Below are 21,603 nucleotides of genomic sequence, written 5' to 3'. Positions count from 1 at the left end.
GTGGCTGGGGCTCCCGAGACTCTCTGGCCCCACACAAGGCCAGGAGCTCTGGAGGGCTATCAAGTTCCCTTGTCTTCTCACTCAGCAGATAATAAGCTTCAGTCTGGGATTTTGCAAATCCCATTGGCTGTCTTCAAAAAAACATCTAGCGAGTCGGGGAGTGTTCATCCCAGGGGTGAACCACTCACATTTAAGTAGCTCTCCTGTCTGAAAAAGGTGAGTTGTTGAACGCCAATTATGCCGTGCTCTCAGAAGCTTCATTATCTCCAGGCTCTCCTGTGTGCCCTAATCCACCAACACAGAAATGTCTCATCTCCATTTTTCAGTTTTTTCACCTGAGAAAGGAGAGGTGTCTCTCCAGGTTTTGGAATCAGCCTACAGGGACCAGAGGAACCAGTCAGGTTTTTCCTGGCAGCAGCACTATTTCACTCTAAGGAGGATGCGAGGAATCCCCGTGTTTGCTGTCTGTGGCCAGCTCTTCCCTCTTAGAGCACAAGGGAATACCTACACCTGCCCTCCAGGCAACTATTTCCAGCAGAGCTCTTACCGGAGCTGACTGACTTCTGCACACTGGTTCCCCTTTCCAGGAAACAGGATGAAAGTTCTTTGCTGAATCAAAGGGGAGCTGAGTTAGAGATTTAGATCCCACAACACCAACCCAACTCTTTAAGACCAGGCTCCCTCAAGCAGCCTGTGAGCTTGTGCATGCAAGCCTTGCCGCAGACGGATCCTCCCAGCCGTGCACAGCCCCACATCAGTGACAGCCCAGCCCTCCTCAAAGGCAGGGTGGGCGTTTGGCACCTGCACAGGCAACAAGCCACCATACCTTCAAGCCACCTTAATTTCCAGAGGCAAGGAGAGGCTTCTAAGTGCCTGGCTGCAGTCTCCAGGCCTTAACTATTAACTTTCAGGTGGAAAAGAACAGCCAGGCACACATACGATCTAACAGGAACAAAAGCCTCCCCAGGCTTTTACCAGCAGGCAGGAGAAACTGTGTCTTTGAAGATGGAACCCCCAGAGCCCTGAAGCCCAGGGGAAGCTGCCAGGCCAGTGAGGCAAAAGGAAAGCAAAGGGTTAAGGCCTGGTATCATCCAAGACCTTCTGGAAGCTCAGGTCCCCCCATCCCACTGGTGGCAGCACACATCCAGGGAACTCAGGGGAGCCTGTGATTCCTGAGGAGTTACCAGCTCAGGTGTGGGTGCTGGATCTGGGAATAAGGGGGGCAGTGAGGATGCTCCCTGGCAGTCAGGTTGGGCCGTGCAAGGTCAGTGTGGTAATCGAGGTCACTTCTCCAAAGGGGCTGGGGCACAGCTGAGCAGTTGTGCAGCCACAGGGAGCCAGCAGAAGTGATCTGCACTGACTGCACCTCCCCAGAGGCTCTCCAAGGACAGGGCTGCCTCAGGCTGTCCCAGCCCTGCAGTTACATCCCAGCCTCCCAACCGGGAGCTCAGGATTATTCTAATCATCACAGACCTTGAGATGCTAAAATGCACTGGCAGCTGAGCAGCCCCAGGTGAGTTCCTCCCAGGGCAGCTCCGGGTGCTGAAGCCAGGGCCTGTGATCCCAGCTCTGCTCCACTGTGACAGGGAGCTCCAGCAGCAGAGAAGAAGAACAGGGCCAGGTGCCAAACCATCCCATGTTCCCCATGGTTGCCAGAGTAGCCAGCACAGCACTCACTGCACTGGAGCAGAGCTTAGGGTGCTCTTGACCCACAGCTGCTCTCATGGTCAGACCTGGACAAGCAGCCCAGGAGTTCCAGCCCCTCTGCTGCAGGAGGGCAAGTAGCTCTCACTAGTTTGGTCACCAAATGCAAATGCAGCTGGAGCTGGGGGCTGGCCACTGTCATGAATAGGGCACTCTGCTTGGAAGCTCAAAGCATGTTCCTCTCCTCTAGGCAGTTCAGATTGCCCATCAACAACCAGAGCAATGGAGGAGTCCTGTCTGCAGGCAGGAGAATGATGCTCAAAGCCCTTGGTGATGAAGCCAGAGACAGTCATTGCTCAGGGCACAAGAAAAATAGAGCCTGAGGCAGCCTTCATATCTGTTTGTTGTGAGCAGACCCTTCCTTGGGATGCTGTCAGCCATGGTGACAGGAACCAAAAGGTTTGGCTGGCATCACTTGGTTAATGCAGGAGTGCAAGAGAAGACTCTTGCCTCTTTGCTTTGCAGAGCACACATCGAATTCACTGAAAGACAGCTCAGCTGGACAGTCCCATGGATTTGGTGGAGTGCCCCAGTCTGGACACCTGCTGAGTAGCCACACTGACATTTTATGCCACTCAAGACCTTTGTGCTTTTCCTGTCACACAGTGGGCACAGTTGCAGTGACTTTTCACCTGGTGAGGCTGCAGGGCACCCTGGAGCTCCTTGCCAGCTCCAGCAGAGCCATAACCTTGGGACCACCGGGGATTAACGAGCCTTATTTAGGGACACATGAGCTGCACAAATTAACAAACTGAAACCCAATATTTCTTTAATTCAGCCAGTACAGATAACGGGCAAATCAAGGTAAGATATACACCAGTATATATTTCCCTCATTCTGGAAGTCCAATATCATCCATCCAATACAGAATTGGCTTCCAGCATAATGGATTTTTAAAAACATTAATTTTCCAATCTAACCTCTACAGGCAGTTCCACTCTGTTACTCTGCTCCCTAATGACTGGTGCAAGATCCTATTCCCCTTTTTTGCCAGGCAACAGCTGCAAGTCCCAAAGTGACAACTTGTCACTCCTTCTGCCTCTCATTCTCAACCTGAGCTATTTCATCCTTGCAATCACCTGCTGACTGTGGGCAGTGATCACTTCTTTCCTACAGCTGTTCTTTCTTGCTTGGATAGCTGCTGGTCAGTTCTTTTTTCACCAGACATTTAATGGTTGATCCTATGGTAGGTGCCTAAAACTTCTCCCGTTGTTTCTTCCTGATTTTTAGTTCAAGGAAAGTAAAAGTAAAATTGTTGTTTCATCCCACTACTTTGCCTCTATCCAAAGAAAATAGTAGTTGAAGTGTATTTTCCGTTAGAAGTGTCAAAACATTTACTGCCTATAAATTCAGCATCCTTGGAAGTGATAAAAGCAGGGTGCTGACATGTGGCACCACTCAAGAGGCAGCAGCTTCTGCCCTAAGGAACTGTAGTTCCCATTCTCTACCAGCTAAAACACAGTAAATTATTCCCTCCAGCCTTCTCCAGCACAAACATCTCCTTGACTCTGATCAAAATTTCTTCTCAGGAAGCAGAAGATTTGTAGAGATAAACTCCTGCTGGAGTACAGATATGCTGGCCCCAGGGCTCACATTATGCACTTGCTTGTACATAATGGAGGTGGTAACATGCCAGAAGTAATTTTCCCCTCAAAGGTGGGCTCTTCCCTGAAAGGTAACATAATGTCTGAAGGACAAAAATACTACTTTGTTGGGAAAGAGTTTGGCATCACTAATGTTGCTAATTCTGGAAATTCTATCAACTTTCATTGATACAATAATCCATTTTACTTTTATATCTAATTCAGCTGTTCTCCTCAAATTACTTCTGGTGGCAGTGAGTGCCACTCATTTAATGAAAAAAATGTTTCTATCAAATCTGAATTTGTCACCTCTGCTTTACAAATGTAAAAACTGGGCCTATAAAGCTACAAGACAAAAATAGTTCTCCATCCATTTTGTCTGTGTTCATCATCACTGTAGCTATTTTAACTTCTCATTCTCTTCGATCTCTCTGTAATATTTCTGCTGTCTCACAATTTTTGTGAGACGAGCATTTCCTTAGGATTTTGCATTTTCAAAATCCTAAGGAAATTGGAATACAAAGCATCTGCCCATGATGCCCAGAACTTGGATTTGGACTGATTCAGGTAATTTAAAAAATAAGAGTTGTTAGAATACTTTGCTTTCTCTGCCTATGCTCTCCTTCACATTCCAAACTGCAACTTCATTTGTCACTGTGATCCACTCCCCGAGCTTGATAACGTATCATTAGTCTCTTTTTTATTTTCTGTGAGCTTGACTTTCATAACCTTCATTATTTTCTATCTCACTAGTCCTTTTCCAGATTAATTAAAGAATCCCAAAAGAAAAAAAAAAAAAAAAAGCCAAGCAGAAGTCAATAATAAACTACTGGAAAAACCCAGAGCATAACAAGGGGTTTGTAATTTTACAGTCTAGTGGAATAAGTTGGTAAGCAAATTCGCTTGCACATTTAAAATCTCTTCACAGGTATGTACATGTGGCACAGGAGGACAAATTTGCCTTTATTATCCTACGTTATGAGGATTGTTAACAGCTTATTATCATGAACCATATATCACCATCAGCCTCTTGAGTAACAACAAACCTTTCATTGTGCTCTGAAAATAAGCTTGAAACTCAAAGCTATGGCCAAAACAGGGTATCTAGGAAGAACCTCAGTACTGCAGCAGAAATAAAGAGGGAAGGAACTCTCCTTTAACTCTTAACAGATCTCAGCATTTCCTCTGATTTAGGCACAGAATTCCTCCCGGTTTCAATAATGTAACTGCTGTTAATTGTATAAATGCCAATTTACACAGGACACATAGCTCAAAATCTGCTTAAGCTTAACATAAATTTAGCAAGAGAGTTTTAGAGGGAGCAGTATATCCATCCGTCTGTTTGCTTCTTGAAGCAAGTTTTGTGTAAGAAATCTAATCAGAACACACACAGAACTACAAAATACACAAGCTTTACTCCCCTGGAAAGCAGCAGCAGCCACCCCTGATTTCTAGCTAGCCTAGAAACACCAGCCTGCCTTCTTACCTGTGAGAGAGGAAGGAAGTTTTTACAAAGTGCTTATGTTTCTCTTCTAACTTAAATCATTGTTCCTTCTGTTGCATATGTGCTAAGGAATGGTATCCATAAAGTGCAGAGATCAGCATTAAATTAATCTTGATGCAGCACCTTAGCAAAGCCTCTAATATTACAGTGGCCACACTTTCTTCCTCCAGCAGCTGAGCTAATCCCCATGACTGCTTCCAGAGCCAGAATTTTGCTATCCTTTAAGAGAAGTTAGAAGTGGAGCACTTTCATTGCTACCAGCTACTACAGAATCACAGAACGGGCCAGGTTGCAAGGCACCACAGTCGGTCATCTGGTCCAACCTCCCTGCTCAAGCAAGTGGCACAGGGTGGTGTCCAGACAGTTCTGGAATGTCTCCAGTGAGGACACTCCATACCCTGTCTGGGCAATCTGTTCCAGCGTGCAGTCACTGCACACTAAAGAAGTCCTTCCTCATGCTCAGGTGGAACTTCCTGTGCATCGGTTTCTGCCCATTGCCTCTTGTCCTATAGCTCAGCACAGCTGAGCAGAGCCTGGATCCATTCTCTTGGTGCTCTTCTTTAGATACTTAAAGACCCTGCTGAGGTCCCATCTCACTCATCTCTTCTCGTGGCTGAACAGGCCCAGCTCCCTCAGCCTTTCCTTGTAAGAAATGCTCCAGTCCCTCACTTTTCCTTGCTCTTCTCCACTGGACCCGCTCCAGGAGCTCCATGTCTCTCGTCCTGAGGAGCCCAGAACTGGACACAGCACTTCAGATGTGCCTCAGGAGTGCAGAGTAGAGGGGCAGGATCAGCTCCCCTGATCTGCTGGCACTGCTGTTCTATCCTAATCCCAGGACACCAATGCCCTTCTTGGCCACAAGGACACTGCTGGCTCAGGGGCACCTTGTTGTCCACCAGGACTCCCAGGTCCTTCTCCACAGAGCTCCTTCCCTCAGCTGTGCTGGTGCAAGGGGAAGAGCCCTGCATTTGCCTTTGCTGAATTTCAGACAGTTCCTTTCTGCCCATCTCTCCACCCTGTTGAGGTCCTTCTGAAGGGCTGCACAGCACTCTGGGCTGTCGGCCACAATGTCACTCCTCTCACGTGTGATGGTTTACAACACACACACAATGGCAGATGAGACAGATGGAGTCCCTTCATGGTATTTCAGAATAAGAAGGGCTCTCGATCATCCTGTCCTTCCCTTCCTTCATGACATCTCATGCATAGGGAAAAGATCATTTCCATCTAGCAGTGCAAATCAAATGTCAAACTCTTCAGTGTATCATCAGACCATCCAACAGCCTGACCCTGCAAAGACTTAGCTTTAATCTTTTTGGGCTGCTAGTATCCACTTTACTCCCATCAAAGAAGAAGAGAAGCATATGCATGAGCTTTAGCAAGGCTGGGAAATGTGGGACAAAGAGCCACTGCTTTTGCTTTGGCAAATGCACAAACCACAATACAAAGCATACAAGGAAAAAAGCACACATCTTTTAGCAATCCCCTCACCCCAGTTTTCCACCCTCCTCACACCACAAGCAGAAATGCTCTTCCAAGGGCAGAACTCTGACAATTGGTGGGAAAATTCAGGCAAACTGTTCTATCCACTTTCTGCAGGAGTCATTTTGGCATGCTTTAAATGCCAGGCAGTATTTAAGGATTTGCTTGGACATGTGCATATATGCATCTTATTCACCTTAACAAAAGGGAACTCCACATACTTTGTTACAGAACCTCACCAAATACTTTAACTGGAAGCTTCTGGATTTTCATGTATTTATTCTGTATTAAGTACCTGGCTACTTTTTCAAACCAGAATTACATCTCATGCATTTGTTTTTCAAATCAATGCATTTGAAAGACTTCTTTAACTAACTGAGCATGTCCTGTCTCAGACCATTCCTTTTTCTTGTGCTGTCATAGCCATTTCCCATCTAATTCTGTGTTACTTGGGAGGTCAGCATTTTGGACAAGGGAAGTCTATCACACTTTTGTCTTTTTAAAGAAGAAGGTTTGTGTCCCTACAGTTTCTTATTTAGCAACCACACTGCAGAGCAGAAGGAAAAGCCCCCTCCCAAGATTCATTTTGGTAACAAGCACACAATGGTGTCATCTCAGTTCCAGCACCTCAAGGGGTATGTCCATGCTCTCTGGGATCAGCAAACAAGACTGCAAAAACTCACAGTACGAGCACACGGCTCCTGTGAGGCACACAAGAGTGTGACACGGCTGCACATTTGCAACTTTTCATGCTCACATTCCTCTTCAACACAAGAAAGACTTCCAGGCCACTTATGGAGTGAAAGAATAAATCCCTTTAGTATTTTCCAGCAAGCTTTGTGCCCCTCCTTTTTAAAAAAATAAGTAAAATGGAGTCCTTACTTAATTTCCAGATTAAGAAGCACTATTAAAAGCAGTTCAGGCCCAATTACAACCCTTGAAACACCACTGAAATGCACTACAATATTCTTTTATTTAGTTTACAGAAGAGTCTATCAGTACAGGTTGCAGAAAGAAAATGTTTAGTGCTATTTACAATTTGTTTTAAAACTCTGCTCTATACAAATTTAATTCTGATCAGTATGAACAATATTTTTGTAAATCTACTGCATATAAAGCATTTCATCAAAGCAGTAACAATGAATAAAATAACCTGTTTACATTTGAATGATGCCAATCATTCGGAAAAACGATTACACAGAACATCTGTAAGAGTTGTGGACACTTAAGTACAGAACACAATGTCAACCTGTGACTCAGTTTTTTAAAGGCTAAAGCTATTTATATGGAATATTGTTCTATTATACTACACGCCAATCTATATTTAACTTCTATAGTTATGTAATTTATAAGATTTTTATTAAATATATTCTACACATATTTGTAATTTCACCCAGGAAGAATTCCTCCCCAGTGAAAAAATATAAAATCTTTTATATTTTTTAATTTTTATTTATTTTTATTTTTTACAGGTTTAGATGAAACTAGCTCATGCTTTAGTGCTGTGCAAATTTCTTTAGCATATCAACATTTAAATTATTGATATGAAATAAAAGAATGGCATCCTTTTCAATTATGTATGCCTTCAAAAATCAGCTTCTGATTTTAATACCATTGCAAGCACTAATACCAAATGCAGATTACGTAAAGAAACAAAACTAGTATTATGGCAGAAGTTTTTCTTTTTGCTTTTTAAATTTTAATAATTCTTTTGAAATCTCTAATGAGTAAGCATGACACTGAAGTCTAAGGTACAGATGAGAAAAATGACTGAAAAACACCAATTGCCAATATTCAAATACATAAAACTGATTAGTAAATGATGTTTTCTAACATTTATGCACAATAATAAAAGCCTATGAACTACAGGAAACTACCCCTCCCATATTAAGGCTAGGAAATGCACTCTCTGCACTTGTTTGTGCTGTCTGAATAAGCACTCAACTAACACACGATTGGAGTGCACACAGTAACAAAAAATCAGTTTCATCAGCCCTCTACAGAGTGCTTTTAAATTACAGGCACATAGTATTTTTTCTTTGTTGCAGTGAAAAGATATATAGTTAGACTTGGTTTAGTTAGTATTCTGTGCCAGTTTGGCCACCGAGGTTGACTTAGGTAGAATTGACTTAACAGTTTTTCCTTTGATTTGGCCATAAGTGAGATTTGTTTTACTTATTAATATACTATTTTCCAGTGTTGCATTATACATTGTGGGTTATTACTAGATGTCTCAAATATTGTTAGAGATTGTTGAGGAGAAATATACTGTCAACCATATTTAGTGCAAATTGCATCTAGAAAGCTTGACTGGTTAGATCCGGTTAATGCAGATTTTTGTGGTAGCAAAAAGATTCCTGTTATGGAAAAAAACACAAACTTTTCTGGAGACTGAATTCTTTCAAAAAGTGATGTACTGTAAGATTATTCAACAAACAAAAAGGAGGAATTGAAAAAAAATAAACAAAATGTTCATAGATCTTTCACTTTTTTTTTTTTTTAAAGACTAATGAGACAGTGTTCATGTATTATTTCAGTTCCATGGATTTACAGACAGGCTCTTCCTACAGGTGTTTGAAGCAAGGTAGGGCCTCTTCTATTCCAGCAGCATGAAAGACAAAGACTATATTACATCACACTTAGCAGGTAAAGCTAACAGGGTTTACAGGATTACACAGCAATTGCTTTCTCCAGTTTTTTCACGGTTCCTTTGACCTGCAAAGAAGAAGGAAGTTTTACTTACATTCCATTTCTAAAACATGAGGCTGTTCTGTGTGAGAAGCATGCTTAATACAAGTCTGTTCTTAATTGTTTCCAGTAAAAAAATTATTTATTGCTATGCACATGCATACAGAACTGAAAAATAAATCAGGACTAGTTTTTCACAATAAAAACAAGAGCTTTTAAGGTCTGAGTAAGTTTCTGCACTATATAAAAATGCTAAAACAGAAAGTTAATTTCTTAGTTTTCTAGAAATGGGTGCAAAAGCATTCTATTAGCTTCTTCACAAAAGAGCACAAGGATTTGACTTTACTATGAAATACTCAAAGAGCCTGTAAGAGACCTGACCACTTTGCCACGTACTTGAGTAAGAAACTCCTCCAGTGCCCAGCCTACCTTGAGAGTTTGGTTCTGGCAGTGTCTCTCTAGCCACCAAATGCATCACTGTTGTTTTGCCAAAAGGAAGTTTTAATGCTGCAAAAAGAGAAAGGGAGAGTTATTAACACATTGTATCAGCCATTTTTTCTTCAAAACACCCAGTTGAAACTAACTATAATTGGATTAGCACATATTCAAGAGTTCATACTGTTAGGTTTGAACAGCTTACTGGTTGAAGTTTGGTAAATCAGGGACTCAGGGCATGGCAACAGTCACTTACAACACTGCATTCTTAAACACAGGATACTCCTGTTAGGAAGATTAGCTTTCCTCTTTTGAGTAAAAAAGTGAAGTGGGCATTCATGCCAAGACTCAGGTGTTAAGCACTCTTTAATGATAAGAATGAAAAAAAGTTGCTAATGCAGCCACCCAATCGTATTATAGCCACCAAATCATATTATTCCTGAGATATCAAAACACTGAGCCTCTATGGTAAAACAGATTTTCCTAAAACATATTTTGATCCATAACACAGATTTTTTGAAATACAAAATTTTGAAATCTTGCCTTTTGCTTTTTAATACTAATCTGTAACATCAGCTGCATGTGAAAAATATCAAATTTAAAGTAGTAGCTCTCACAATGCTGCCTTTGTGAGCTTTAGCAACACAAAATTTTAAAAGATGGTCCTTTCCACAATTCATTCTGCTTGTGTCTGAAACTAAAATGATAATTTTTCTACATTCCAATTTAAGTATATAAATACACTGTATACTTAGAGTATCTTCCTTGATTGTTTTTCTGAGAAATAAAAGGCAAAGATGGTCTTCTAGCAAAGTTCTGTCCTTCCCACTTTATAGTGGAAAAAAAAGTGATAAATTTAACAAGAATTTAATCCTTAATACAAAAATCATTCTGATTTGAGTAGACTTTGTCCTGTCAAACTCAAGTTACAACTTTTATATTCACAGATAGTGAAATTGCATTTTAAGTGAATAAATGAATAAGGAATGTGCAATAAACCTAAAGAGGCAAATGAAGCAAAAAATGCCTCTCTGTTTTAATCCCTACAGCATGGATTAAGGATTCACCAATAAAAGCCTCACTACAACACCACTATTAAATCATGTTCGTTCCCTACATATTTATTTAAATAAATGCAAATTATGATCAAAACACAGGTTCAAATACAGGTGTAAGCACACAAAGTGAAACAGAACTCCACAAAGATTCTTTGAAGCAGCTGTACTTTGGGAAAACCCATCTCTGTGGAAAGGCAAATCTGAAAGTTGCTTAGTTTACTTGAAGCACTGCCTGTGCCTGCAACTAGAAACTGTAAGATTGGATGTATTGATAACTGAAAGATGATGTATTTTGGGTACTTGATACCATGATACAAGTTAAAACTCTGACTGTTAATATGCTCTTTGCAAACTCCATGGAAAAGGATTGCCTTCATAACAAACTCTTAAATTACACAATAATCATATTAGGAACATCTTTCATAATATCAACACAATTCATGAGACTTGATTGGTGAGTTGTGGAGATTAACTATTTACAGTAATCAAGTAGTACTATGCTAATATTTATATTAACTAATTTCAGCTAGTAGTTTGCATAGTTTATGCAAGTTCTTGCTAGAAATTTCCAGCTTCTTGCTTGGAGCACCACAACAGCAACTGAGCAGCCTATCCTATGCTCAGTAATCCTTTATTGCTCTTCTCTTTGTGCTCTCACCCCTTTCTCTCAGTTTACCCAATTTGTATTTAATGCCTTTCCCAACTGTTCAATTCCATTGTTGCTTTGTATTTTCTATCGTCAGAACTTACTTTTCACCCCCTTTTGGAATGTGGATGGCACATGGTGGGTTAAACTTCCCTTCCCCAGTAAATAAGGAAGCAAATCCTGCTGATTACCATTATCTACCAAGAAATGGAGACCTGTTGATTATGTATTACTTCCCTAATTAATATTATTTGAAATGCAAACTGCAGTACAAATATTTAGCTAAAGGATTAAATTTCCTGTTGGAAGCTGAACAACGCCTTGCTAGCCAACTCTCCAGCTCTCTGCACAGGCAGGGCACAACAAAGCAGTGTGGCTCAAGCACTGCAGGCAGGAGCAGTGCAGCTTCACAGAGGTGTCTGTTCCACACTGCTCCCAGTGCCATTAGCTCTGCTGTTCCTGTAGTGACAGGACATTCAGGTATCACAAAGGGTGATTTATTGAAAATACAGTTTTTCACTCAAAAGCACTTTTTCCTACCAGTTTCTCTTTTTTGAGGCATCTTTGTTTATAGAAGTCTCAAATTCATAACACTACACAGACATGTAAGGTAAAAGTGAACAAAAATGGACTCCAGTTAAAAAGGAAAACACCAAACTGTTTCCTTGGAAACTTTTGTTTCACTGGATGATAAAGTGATTTTCAGGAGGTCCAAATTCCAGTCAATAATTCCTAATCACCTAAAGCAAATATAACACTAAGTGCTATAACTCATTCAAAGAGAACTGCCGCTAGAAAAGCTTAATGTAAGTTAAGCTAAGAAACATAATAAAAATATTGTTTAATAAACTCCCCCCTTCACCTCCCTTTTAAAGGTAACTAGTTCACTTAAGGCTACCTCCAATGAACAACACATACTAAAATAAGAGACTTTTCAGGCTGTTTCATAAATTCCTGTTCCACTTTCAGCGGTGTAATCTTACTCCTGATAACTTCATTAGTGCTGAAGTTAAGCCAATGTTTCAGGGATTCTTTTTCTTAAAACAATACAGCAATGAAAATATTTTTGAAAAACACTAATATACATGTAAGATCCTTGGGGTAAAAACATGATGATTAAATCTCAACGCATGAGTGATTAAGAATGAACTAAAATGCCCTGAACCCAAGTAAGTGTTCAAAATTCATAGACCTAAGTTGATGCACAGTCAGCAGCATGCAGCTATTATTTTCAGCTTAACTCATTAAACAATATATTCAACAAATATTCAACATTTTTTCAGATTTAGACAAATATCACTGACGGGAAAAAAATACTGGTGGTAAAGAGCAGCACTCAGCAAAGTATAAAGTAAATAAATGGTGAAGTAAATCCCAGTTAGCTATCCTTGCCTGGAAATGTAGGGTAAGACTAGCATCTTTAATTGCAGAGATGATCCAAGACTTAACATTTGTCTTTCAACTCTATTCCAACTGCTACTAGCTGCACTCACTGTCACCTGGTAAAAATACAAATTAAAGAGTGAATAAAAATTTCAGAGTTCTTCCAGCTGAGCTGACAATGATCTTGTTTGTATATATAGAAGCATTAAAAATTTATATATGTGGAGAGTAAATCTATAAGTACATCACTAGGCAACACTGGGAATGGTAGAAAGTGAATCAATAACTATATCATCCCAGTCAATTCTTCATGGCAAATCAGCATAGGCAGTCCAGAAGTATTATTTTCAGATTCCTCTTAACTTAAAAAAAAAATCATTGGTGATTTTGTATTATATTATATTCTCATTTCTGTACTGCATTCAGGTACCAAACCATAAATAATTTGAACATACAAAGTAGGAGCATTGATTTGTTTTTAAACTGGCACAGAATGGGGAGTCTCATATTGTTTTGCCGTTGATACAACTGATATTCCCATTGGCAAATGCCACCTACAAAAGGAGGGACGACTTAAATGTGTGTCACACCTCTATCAAGGGTTCCCACCAAAACGCGTAATTGTGAGGAAACAGCTGCCACGAGGGGGCACAGTTGAATTGCATTTCCTTAGCAAACGAAGTGAAGCCATTTACTGTTGTTTTCACATAACTATGCAATTGTATCCCTGGGAGAGCACTGGACAGCAAGAATGCTTCCCCTCATTCTCATTCATAGGGTGTTTTCCTGCGTTGCACGAAGATTTAAAGTATTGTTTGACCAATTATCATAAAGTTTATCATGCATTTTAAAATACTTCAGATATTTATTAAGTAGCTTGTCCTGCAAATGCAGTGTGAGAGAGGTGGAACAAAATATTCCATTTAGAAAGACAACAAATAAAAGCAGCACTACAGTTTCTTTGTGTGAGAGGAGACTTGACTTAGCAGGTGGCACCTCGCAAAGTTTAACAGCTCGTGGTAACAAGATGGAAAAATATGCAATAAAGTACAATGCCACTCTATGCACAAGAACAGCAGTATAAAGCAGGCCATCCTTGATCTTGAACAGTAAAGTAGTATTCACTGAACTGTAAGTAAATATCCCCTTTGCCTAACTGTAACACGTACAATGAAAATTATTTTCATACCTCCTAATGTCACATTGCCATGAAGAAACCTCCCTTGATAAATAAGCCGCAAGATATTTGGACTGCTGACTTGTTCTTCTTCCCAATCTGAAGAGAGAGAGAATTTTCACAGTTACATTGTAATAAAAACATCTTTTGTTATTTCTCTCACCTTTACCCAGGAAGAAAATCGGGAAAGGACTCTTTTGCATAAAACACTAAAGAGAGAAGGCAGGCTGAAGGTACAGGAAGATAATTCAAGGCCAGCACTCCTGAAGTCTATTCTTGAATCTATTATTTGACCCTGGGCATTGAAACACGTAATCTTATGTCTGCAAGTATAAATATTACTGATGTCACAGACTGCAGGATATATTTAGAACATACACAAGTCCTAAAGAAAATATTTCATACATGCAAATTGCTTCCTGAATCTTGATATCCAAGCCATTCTGAAGTTTCCCAAGCCACACTCCCCACCACCAGCTAATTGACTAACTGGAGCCGTTCTCCAGCAACGGGAAGCTGCGGCACCCAGAGCGAGCGCGCATGTGATGGGTCACTTGAACCAGGACTGTGAGATCACAGCACTGAAAAAAAGCTCCGGAGGCGGCTCAGCGCCGTTCGATGACAGCCAGATCCAACCAGTTCCATGTCTGGAGGGGGCAGTGGCCTGAGCAGCCCCCAACCACCACCACAGAGCCCGAACGCAGGCTCTCTCAGAGCACAAACCCACCAATACATTTTAAGGAGCTTCTCCAAGGTCCATCCATTTTTATGTGTGTTTTTATGTGTTTCAATGCTTTCATGTGGCAAGCAGTGGTTCAAAAAAAGCAAGCTTGCATTTTCCTATAATGCTTAAGCTATCATAAATAATTGATAAGCTTAAATGGTCTTTTCCTACTCTTTTCCCATTCCCTGTCACAATGTGAAGAACAAATAAATATGCACTTTGCTTTCAGAACAAGTATCATAAAGCCTTGAAATGCTGAATTTAAATGGTCTCTCTGGGAATACAGTGTCTTCTGTTTCTTAGATGACCAGATATCTGGCTACAGTTGTTCACAAATGTCCTCTCTGTTTTTGTAGTGTTTATATAGCAAAATCAATATTCAGCATGGGATCAGGACAAGCCACAGAAACCAACCTGTTCACTGGGAACACACAATTAACATACAGGCAAGAGCAACTGGCACCACAAAAGGAGAAGAACTGAAAAGGGTAGAAGGGGAAGCATTTAAAACAAAAGCCACAGCTGCAGAGTGTACAGAGAGGCATCTGGTGCAAAAAGCAAGCAGGCAGACTGGGCAGCAGGAGCCATCTCAGCCCGACCGTGGTGGGAGCAAGGCTGGTACCAGCAGTAAAATGTGCAACACTCCCAGGTGCTCCCATGTGCCTGGTTTATAAGATTAGATCAAATTAGGCAACCAAAGCTATTTGAATTTCAAGTATTTCCACTTAGGGTCTGATTCAATTGTCTTGCAATTCAAGCACATGCCCATTCCGCTGTGCTGTGAAGTGGGCTACATCAAGGATCTGAATTATCGCACTGCTACCATAATAGTTTTGTTTTGGTTCTTTTTACTCCATACAGTCTGAACTCCACTATACTGTGGCTGTAAAGAGAAATTCAGTCAGCTGACAGTGCCATAATGATGTAAAACCACAATCAAAAGAAGACAGACTTGCTTTTGGCACAGGTATTTTCTCACTGTTAAGCTGCCAAGTTACCCATCCTTTTAATTTCTGCTTCTTGGCTGGAAGTCTGAAACATTTCTTTCTGACATGAATTCAGATTTTAGTTTCCAGTGATGACTAAATGAGCCAAGGACCCACTGAATCTACCTTTTTTTTTAAGTTCAGATAATTGCTGTACCAGAAAGAAGTTAATATTATGTAGTAGAAAATGGGGAGGAGAAGAAGAGAACAGGTAGCCTGTCTAGATGATACACATTAAAATAAATTTGGCATTTTCTACTGCAAGTCGAGGCATCCTTAATTAACAACTGTATTGGCAAAAGAGGTGGGGCGACGTTTGCCTTAATCCTGCCAGCATGTGACGGAGGTTATCTCATTCCTTTTTTCCCCACAAGATCATGACAAGTCAAAATGGTGGTAAAAAAAATTGTAACACCTGTTTCAAGGCAACTTTAGTTTTCATCAAGATTTCTCAGTCCTGTGGCACTCTCAGTCTGAAAACAGCTAATGGGCTAATGTTTGTGAAAATCTACATGCTATTCTGAAGTGACTTTTTTTTTTTTCCTTTTAAATTGAGACTATTCTTCTTTGCAAAAGTAATTAAATATTCATCAAAATTTAGAGTACTCCCTCAGGACTGCAGGTATTTGAACTGAGATTTCCAGTTCTGGTTCTACTGTTTTCTAAAGAAGAGACTTTAAGGTCTGGGTTTCATCCCAACTCTAAACTCAGAATCTGCAACTTTCAAGCTCTTCACAAGACTGTGAACATGACATCACATGTTCACAAGCATAAACTTGAGTAAGAAAAAAAATCCAGTTCTGCCTCTACCAATTCAAATAAATGTACACAAAGAACATTTGGATATGACAACTATGTTGTACATTATGTACATATGTACATTAAAATATGTACAGCACAGAAGCTATGTTAACCTATTTTTAAAGCATTTTACATCTGTAACTGATGCTTCAGAGGACTTAAAACCTCCTCCTTCATTACATATTTTACTAAATACATAATACTGCAACCCAGCAAATCAAACAGCAAACTGAACATTTTCCTGACCTCAAAGACCAGTTTAAGCCTTAAAATACTGATTATCACTATTAACTTTTTGGCATAAACTATTATCCACCATATGTCTTTGACAAAGGCACCAGAGAAACAGATAGTGCAATGTTTTAGTTTGTCTAAATAGTAGTCTTTTTAACATCAAAACAGTAACCCAAATGAAGTCCTGCACCAAAAGAAGCATTTTCTTTCATCCTATGTAATGCTATGTCTGTGTTTTGGCTATTTTCCCATGAAATCATAGTCGGGGAGAACAGAAGCACTTTGTTTTGGGGAACTATTCACATATGTGAATACACATCTTAAGTTCTCAAGTCCATTTTCCAAAGCCAGTATTCCTGTATGACACCAAGTATATTTACACAAACAACATCCAGTCTTCTAATGTCTCTTAAAATGAGCTTTTATATTTGTTTTCTCCCTGGAAAAATATCAGTATTACAGATCCTTTCCAAGATTAAGCAGTAAGGAAAAAGTACCTCAGACTCAATTTCACTAATGCATTCCTGTGACTTCCCATGTTTTATTTTAGCTGTTCTCACATAAGAGGTTTTATATCTCCAACATTTCCTCACACTTACTAGATCCTCTAAATCAATCGATAAAGAAATGTGTCTAAAGATAGGGGGAAAGAAGTACTTCAATTTGGGGAAGCAGATTTTAGAAATAAAGTAGAAAACAGTCCTGACATCTAAAATTCTGCCCAACTGAAGGAACTGTGAAAAAGAAGGCAGGACACCTGTATTTCTACATAAATCTTTGTCCAGATAGTGAATAAACATACTTAATTTGAATGTTGAGCAAGAGATCAGTTTACTGACACTTCAGTCTGCATATACAGGCAACCTCCTTGCTCACCAGTTACAAAGCCAAAGGCACGCTGCTACTCACCCATTGGCCAGTTGTCATACACATGTTTTGCAATATCTGCAGCAGAGTCATTCGGTGAAAACAGGAACTCTTTTGTTTTCCCGCTTACCAAGATGAGGCGCAAATTTATCTGGTAAAAAACCCCAAAACATCAGTATTAGGAAAGTTTACAGAGACAAATTATTTCTTTTTTACAGTTATTAAAAACTGTCGTTGTTTTTGGAAGACTGATCCAAATTATTTGAGAAAACAGTTCAACATGTTAACATATGTTAAAAGAGGGTCAAAGAGGTCAATAAAATGTTGTTCACATACCCATAATCTAGGAAGATTAAATTCTAACAGCTGGTATTTTTGATTATAAACACCAGAAGATTCTGTTAGCGATTGAATCAATTGTGCCAGTAAAAAATAGCTCTCAATAAGGTAGAAATATACTCTAACAATGACACATAAGCAATATAGCTCCTGAATGAAGAGGAAAAATATAATCCTGAAAAATTAACTTAGAGAGAATTAAAATATCAAAATCTGCACCTGAATACTGTATGAGCCTAAATAAAAGCCCTAGAATGGTCTCTCCTGATCTCAGCCAGTGCATCTCCTACAAAATGCCCGAGAGTCAGACTGCATCCTTCCTTGCTCCCACAAGCTGCCACAAAGCTGCCTTCCTGAATAATCCCTCAGCCGGTCTTCTGAATCCAAAACTTTATCCCACAACTGTCTTTCACCACAAGAAACGTGGTCCACATGCAACACAGTAATAACATCACACCATAATGTTTCTTTCATTAATTTCCTCCATATAACCACCAGCACCTTCAGCCATAATTTTCCTCTCTTCTATTTGCAAACTACTGAATAGAATTTATTTTCCATATAGCATTAAAATAACACATATAAAGAGCTCACTATGACATTATTTATGATGCAAAAGAGATTAAATTTTGGCTCCACAAGCGACTGTTAGCAAGGTCACAAAATACATTTGGGTAGCTAGCACTTAGCAATGCCCATGGCAAGCAGGAGTCTAGCTGCTGTTGTACTTTGACCTACAAGCCCACATTTCATCAAGTTTCAGTGAGACTTTAGCAGACTAACTGCTTGGATACTTTTTTCCAAGTCACACTCTCAAGCTGTGGCTCTCACTTTAGGTAAGTTGCAACAAAGCTTTCTTTGTTGGAATTTAGCAAACTGTTTTCTACATCAAATACCAAGTGCAAAATTTACAGCAAAGTCCAAGTTTGCTAGACTTCTTGAAAAAGATCTCAGTGCATCACATCTTCTGAACATAAGAGCCCTGCCTCAGCTGCCTACTCTCCACTTATCTCAGGAGCTCTTTAGACAGATCATCTATTCCCTCCTGAATGCTTTGGCTTGGATTCATCGGACCAATCTTTAAGCACCTAATGGAGATATCCAAATTACAATCTCTACCATCCAGCACACTGCAAGGTCAATGAAGGAAATGACCCCTCCTAAAAGCAATTCAGTGTCTATTTCAAAGTGTAGCAAGTATAAAAAGAGTGAGCATAAAAGGCTAAGTTCTCCTCCCTGTCCTCCCACTAACACCCTTTGGAAAAATACAAGTTCTCCCATTAGCCCAAGAAAGCAAATGGTAGCTGTCTCTGAGAAAGCACCACAGCCACTCCAGGAGCATCACTGCATACCATGAAATGACAAAAAAACTTGAAAGAGAGAAACTGAGTGAATGCTGCTTAGTCGAAGACAATTTTTCATAAAATGCAGAATACATTTGGCTGTACACAATACTGTTTTCTTTGGAATTTCCACAATGATTAAAGAATTATTTTCAAATTTCACCAGCATTTAGCCAAAAAAGCACATCAAATTCTACTGTTCTTGTTTACTCCAAAAACCTGACTACTGTGATGAAACTACAGCTTCAAAATTTGGACTACATTCAGGTGTTGTTTTACTTATATCTTTCAGTTTCAGTATTTCGCCCCCCTTTGCTGACTGTATCTGTGCATGTATAGACATCACTCACATATACAGTTTCTTTAGCTGGACTACCCCAGACAGCCTCTTCAAGCTTTCTCCAGTGAGACACCTATTCCTCCTTTCATACATTAGGAGCCTGTCTCTGCACAATTTTTTCTATTTCCTCCTCAAACAAACAACAATTTCTGAAGCATACTACATGATGTCTAACCAGATGCTTGTAGAACACCACCAGTAACTTCTTGTCTACATCTGTGACTGTGTCCCAAGAGCCTTCTTCACAACTGCACCATGCTGTTTGCTCGGTTATTTTGCACCCTTCTCTATTTTGACCCTTTCAATTTTTCAGCCTCCAAGCTTTTATTTTGGCTGTAGCACCCTAAAGCACATGGCTACAAATTTCATCCCACTCCTATTACTCCATCCCTCAGAGAGAAAGGGGGCTAAGTGTAAAGAAGTATTCTGTATCACAAAGATGTTTCAGATTTATCCCATGTCTGGGCACTGGACCTAAGAAATCCCCCAAAGTTCTTCTTCCTCTCTCCATTACAAGCACTTTTCAAACTTCATGTCATCAAAGAATTCTAGCAGCAAGACATCTTTACACTTACCTTTGTCATTAAATGAATTAGGAAACATCAAAATTGATCTGACAGTTGTTTCATAATGAATTTAATAACAACAGCTCTCTGAGCTGCCTCCCTCCCTCTCAGCCAGGTCCTTTATATAAGGCTCACAGACACACAGTTTCTCTAATATTTTTTAATTTCTCCTGTTTAACTAACAGTTTGCAAAACAGCACCATGTCAGTTACAAAGTACATATTCAGATGACATCATAAAAATATGCATGCATATGCATATGTAGAAAGTAAGTTCTTTTCATCAGTTCACCACACTCCAGCTTTTGGAAGTGGGGTGCTCTGCCTTTGATTCCACTCTCTCTATACTTATTAATTTAAATTATTTTTTAAGCATTAATGCACCTTTTTAAAATACCAGCATACTGCCAAAAATTTAGGAAGTTCAGACCACATCAGAAACTGTTACTTATGCTTGAAATGGGCTACCTGTTGAGAACAAACAAACCAACCCAAAATTTTCAACACCAGTGCCTACCTTAGCTTCTTCACCAGCCTCTTCTTTTGCCTCTCACTCCAATTCCCCATATTCATTTCCTATACTCTAAGTGGCTTGTGAGACACCCCTCTTAGCTTGCTCCCTCTGGCTAAGCAGTTAGTTCCTAAACTCTGAATTTATATCATTTATCTAAGGATTTATTTTGCTTCATCTGTGTGTAATTTAGCTGTGATGGGAGTTACCTGGTTTTAAGACCACAGCACTTTCCTAGGCAGTAGGCAGAACACCAAACCATCCACTCCCTAGAACTATCAGGTTTGGATCCTGTAAGGAGATGACTTTAAAAAACCCCAGAAGATTAGCCCTGCTGAGCACTTAGAAGTATGATTATGGCACTACATTAACACAGAAGTAAAGTAATTCTTCTTCTTCTGCCACAACATTAAGAAGACACATTTCTTTTTATTCTCTACTACTGAGTTTTGAGATCACCAGGCACACTAAAGTGAATATAGAAAAGAGATTAATATCTCTAAAAAATAACCAAAACTAACTTGGCTTCTTGAAAAATTTCATTAAGTCATACCTCTGCAGTTAATATACACCATAAAATCAATATAAGCAATAGGAGGGGGACGGGGGTGGGGGGTAAGAGTGAAAAATGTTAGATCCTTCTTTCCCTCTACTTCCCCAAGATGGATAAGGTTCTTGATGCTGAAGAGCATTTCTTATAGTGTTACTATAAAAATAAAAGGCACATTGAGATAATAGTTTTACAAGGTATATTACAAAATATGTATAAAACATAGGACAAATATTTTCATTTTTTTAAAAAATCATCACATATCACCAGAAGCCCAAAATGAATTTTTAAGACAGTCAAAGATATGTCTGTTCTAATGAAAGGTTTGAATATTTTCTTATTTACAGTACAGCATGCACTGACATATTTAGTTTACATGTTTGTCTGTCTCTCTCACTCTCTCTCTCTCTATATATATATATTTATGTTTCTTAATCTTGGCTTGAAGGAATCTTAGTCTTGAGTTGCGTATCATACTACCCCAAAGGGTTTGAAGCAAATAATCCTAAAACTTGCCTCTAAATTTAGAATCCAATCTCATTTCCCTCAAGAATACTGGTAAATGAAACAACTTGCAACTGCTGTACTACTTAATCTTGCAAACAAACTATAGGAGATCTGAAAAAAATATTTCTGGCAAAATTCCAGAAACCTCAGAATTAAAAGAAGAATGAGAAAAGATA

At 39.6% G+C, this 21,603-nt stretch overlaps 1 protein-coding gene across 2 annotated transcripts in view; it reads right to left on the bottom strand.

Annotated features, from left to right (window-relative positions):
* Positions 1 to 7,227: 7,227 nt before the first annotated feature.
* Positions 7,228 to 21,603, bottom strand: part of UBL3 (ubiquitin like 3) — a 55,819-nt gene continuing 41,443 nt past the window's right edge. For both annotated transcript variants that reach the window (XM_064409097.1, XM_064409098.1), the window contains 4 exons: positions 17,315 to 17,423; positions 13,673 to 13,759; positions 9,391 to 9,468; positions 7,228 to 8,988 (listed from right to left, as the gene is read on the bottom strand). In XM_064409097.1, coding sequence (XP_064265167.1) covers positions 8,936 to 8,988; positions 9,391 to 9,468; positions 13,673 to 13,759; positions 17,315 to 17,423 — 327 coding nt within the window. In that variant the 3' untranslated portion in view covers positions 7,228 to 8,935. The remainder of the gene's footprint in view (positions 8,989 to 9,390; positions 9,469 to 13,672; positions 13,760 to 17,314; positions 17,424 to 21,603) is intronic.

Source organism: Passer domesticus, chromosome 2 (genome assembly GCF_036417665.1).
Source record: "Passer domesticus isolate bPasDom1 chromosome 2, bPasDom1.hap1, whole genome shotgun sequence".
Classification (NCBI taxonomy): domain Eukaryota; kingdom Metazoa; phylum Chordata; class Aves; order Passeriformes; family Passeridae; genus Passer; species Passer domesticus.
This window is presented reverse-complemented; position numbering and strand designations above follow the sequence as displayed.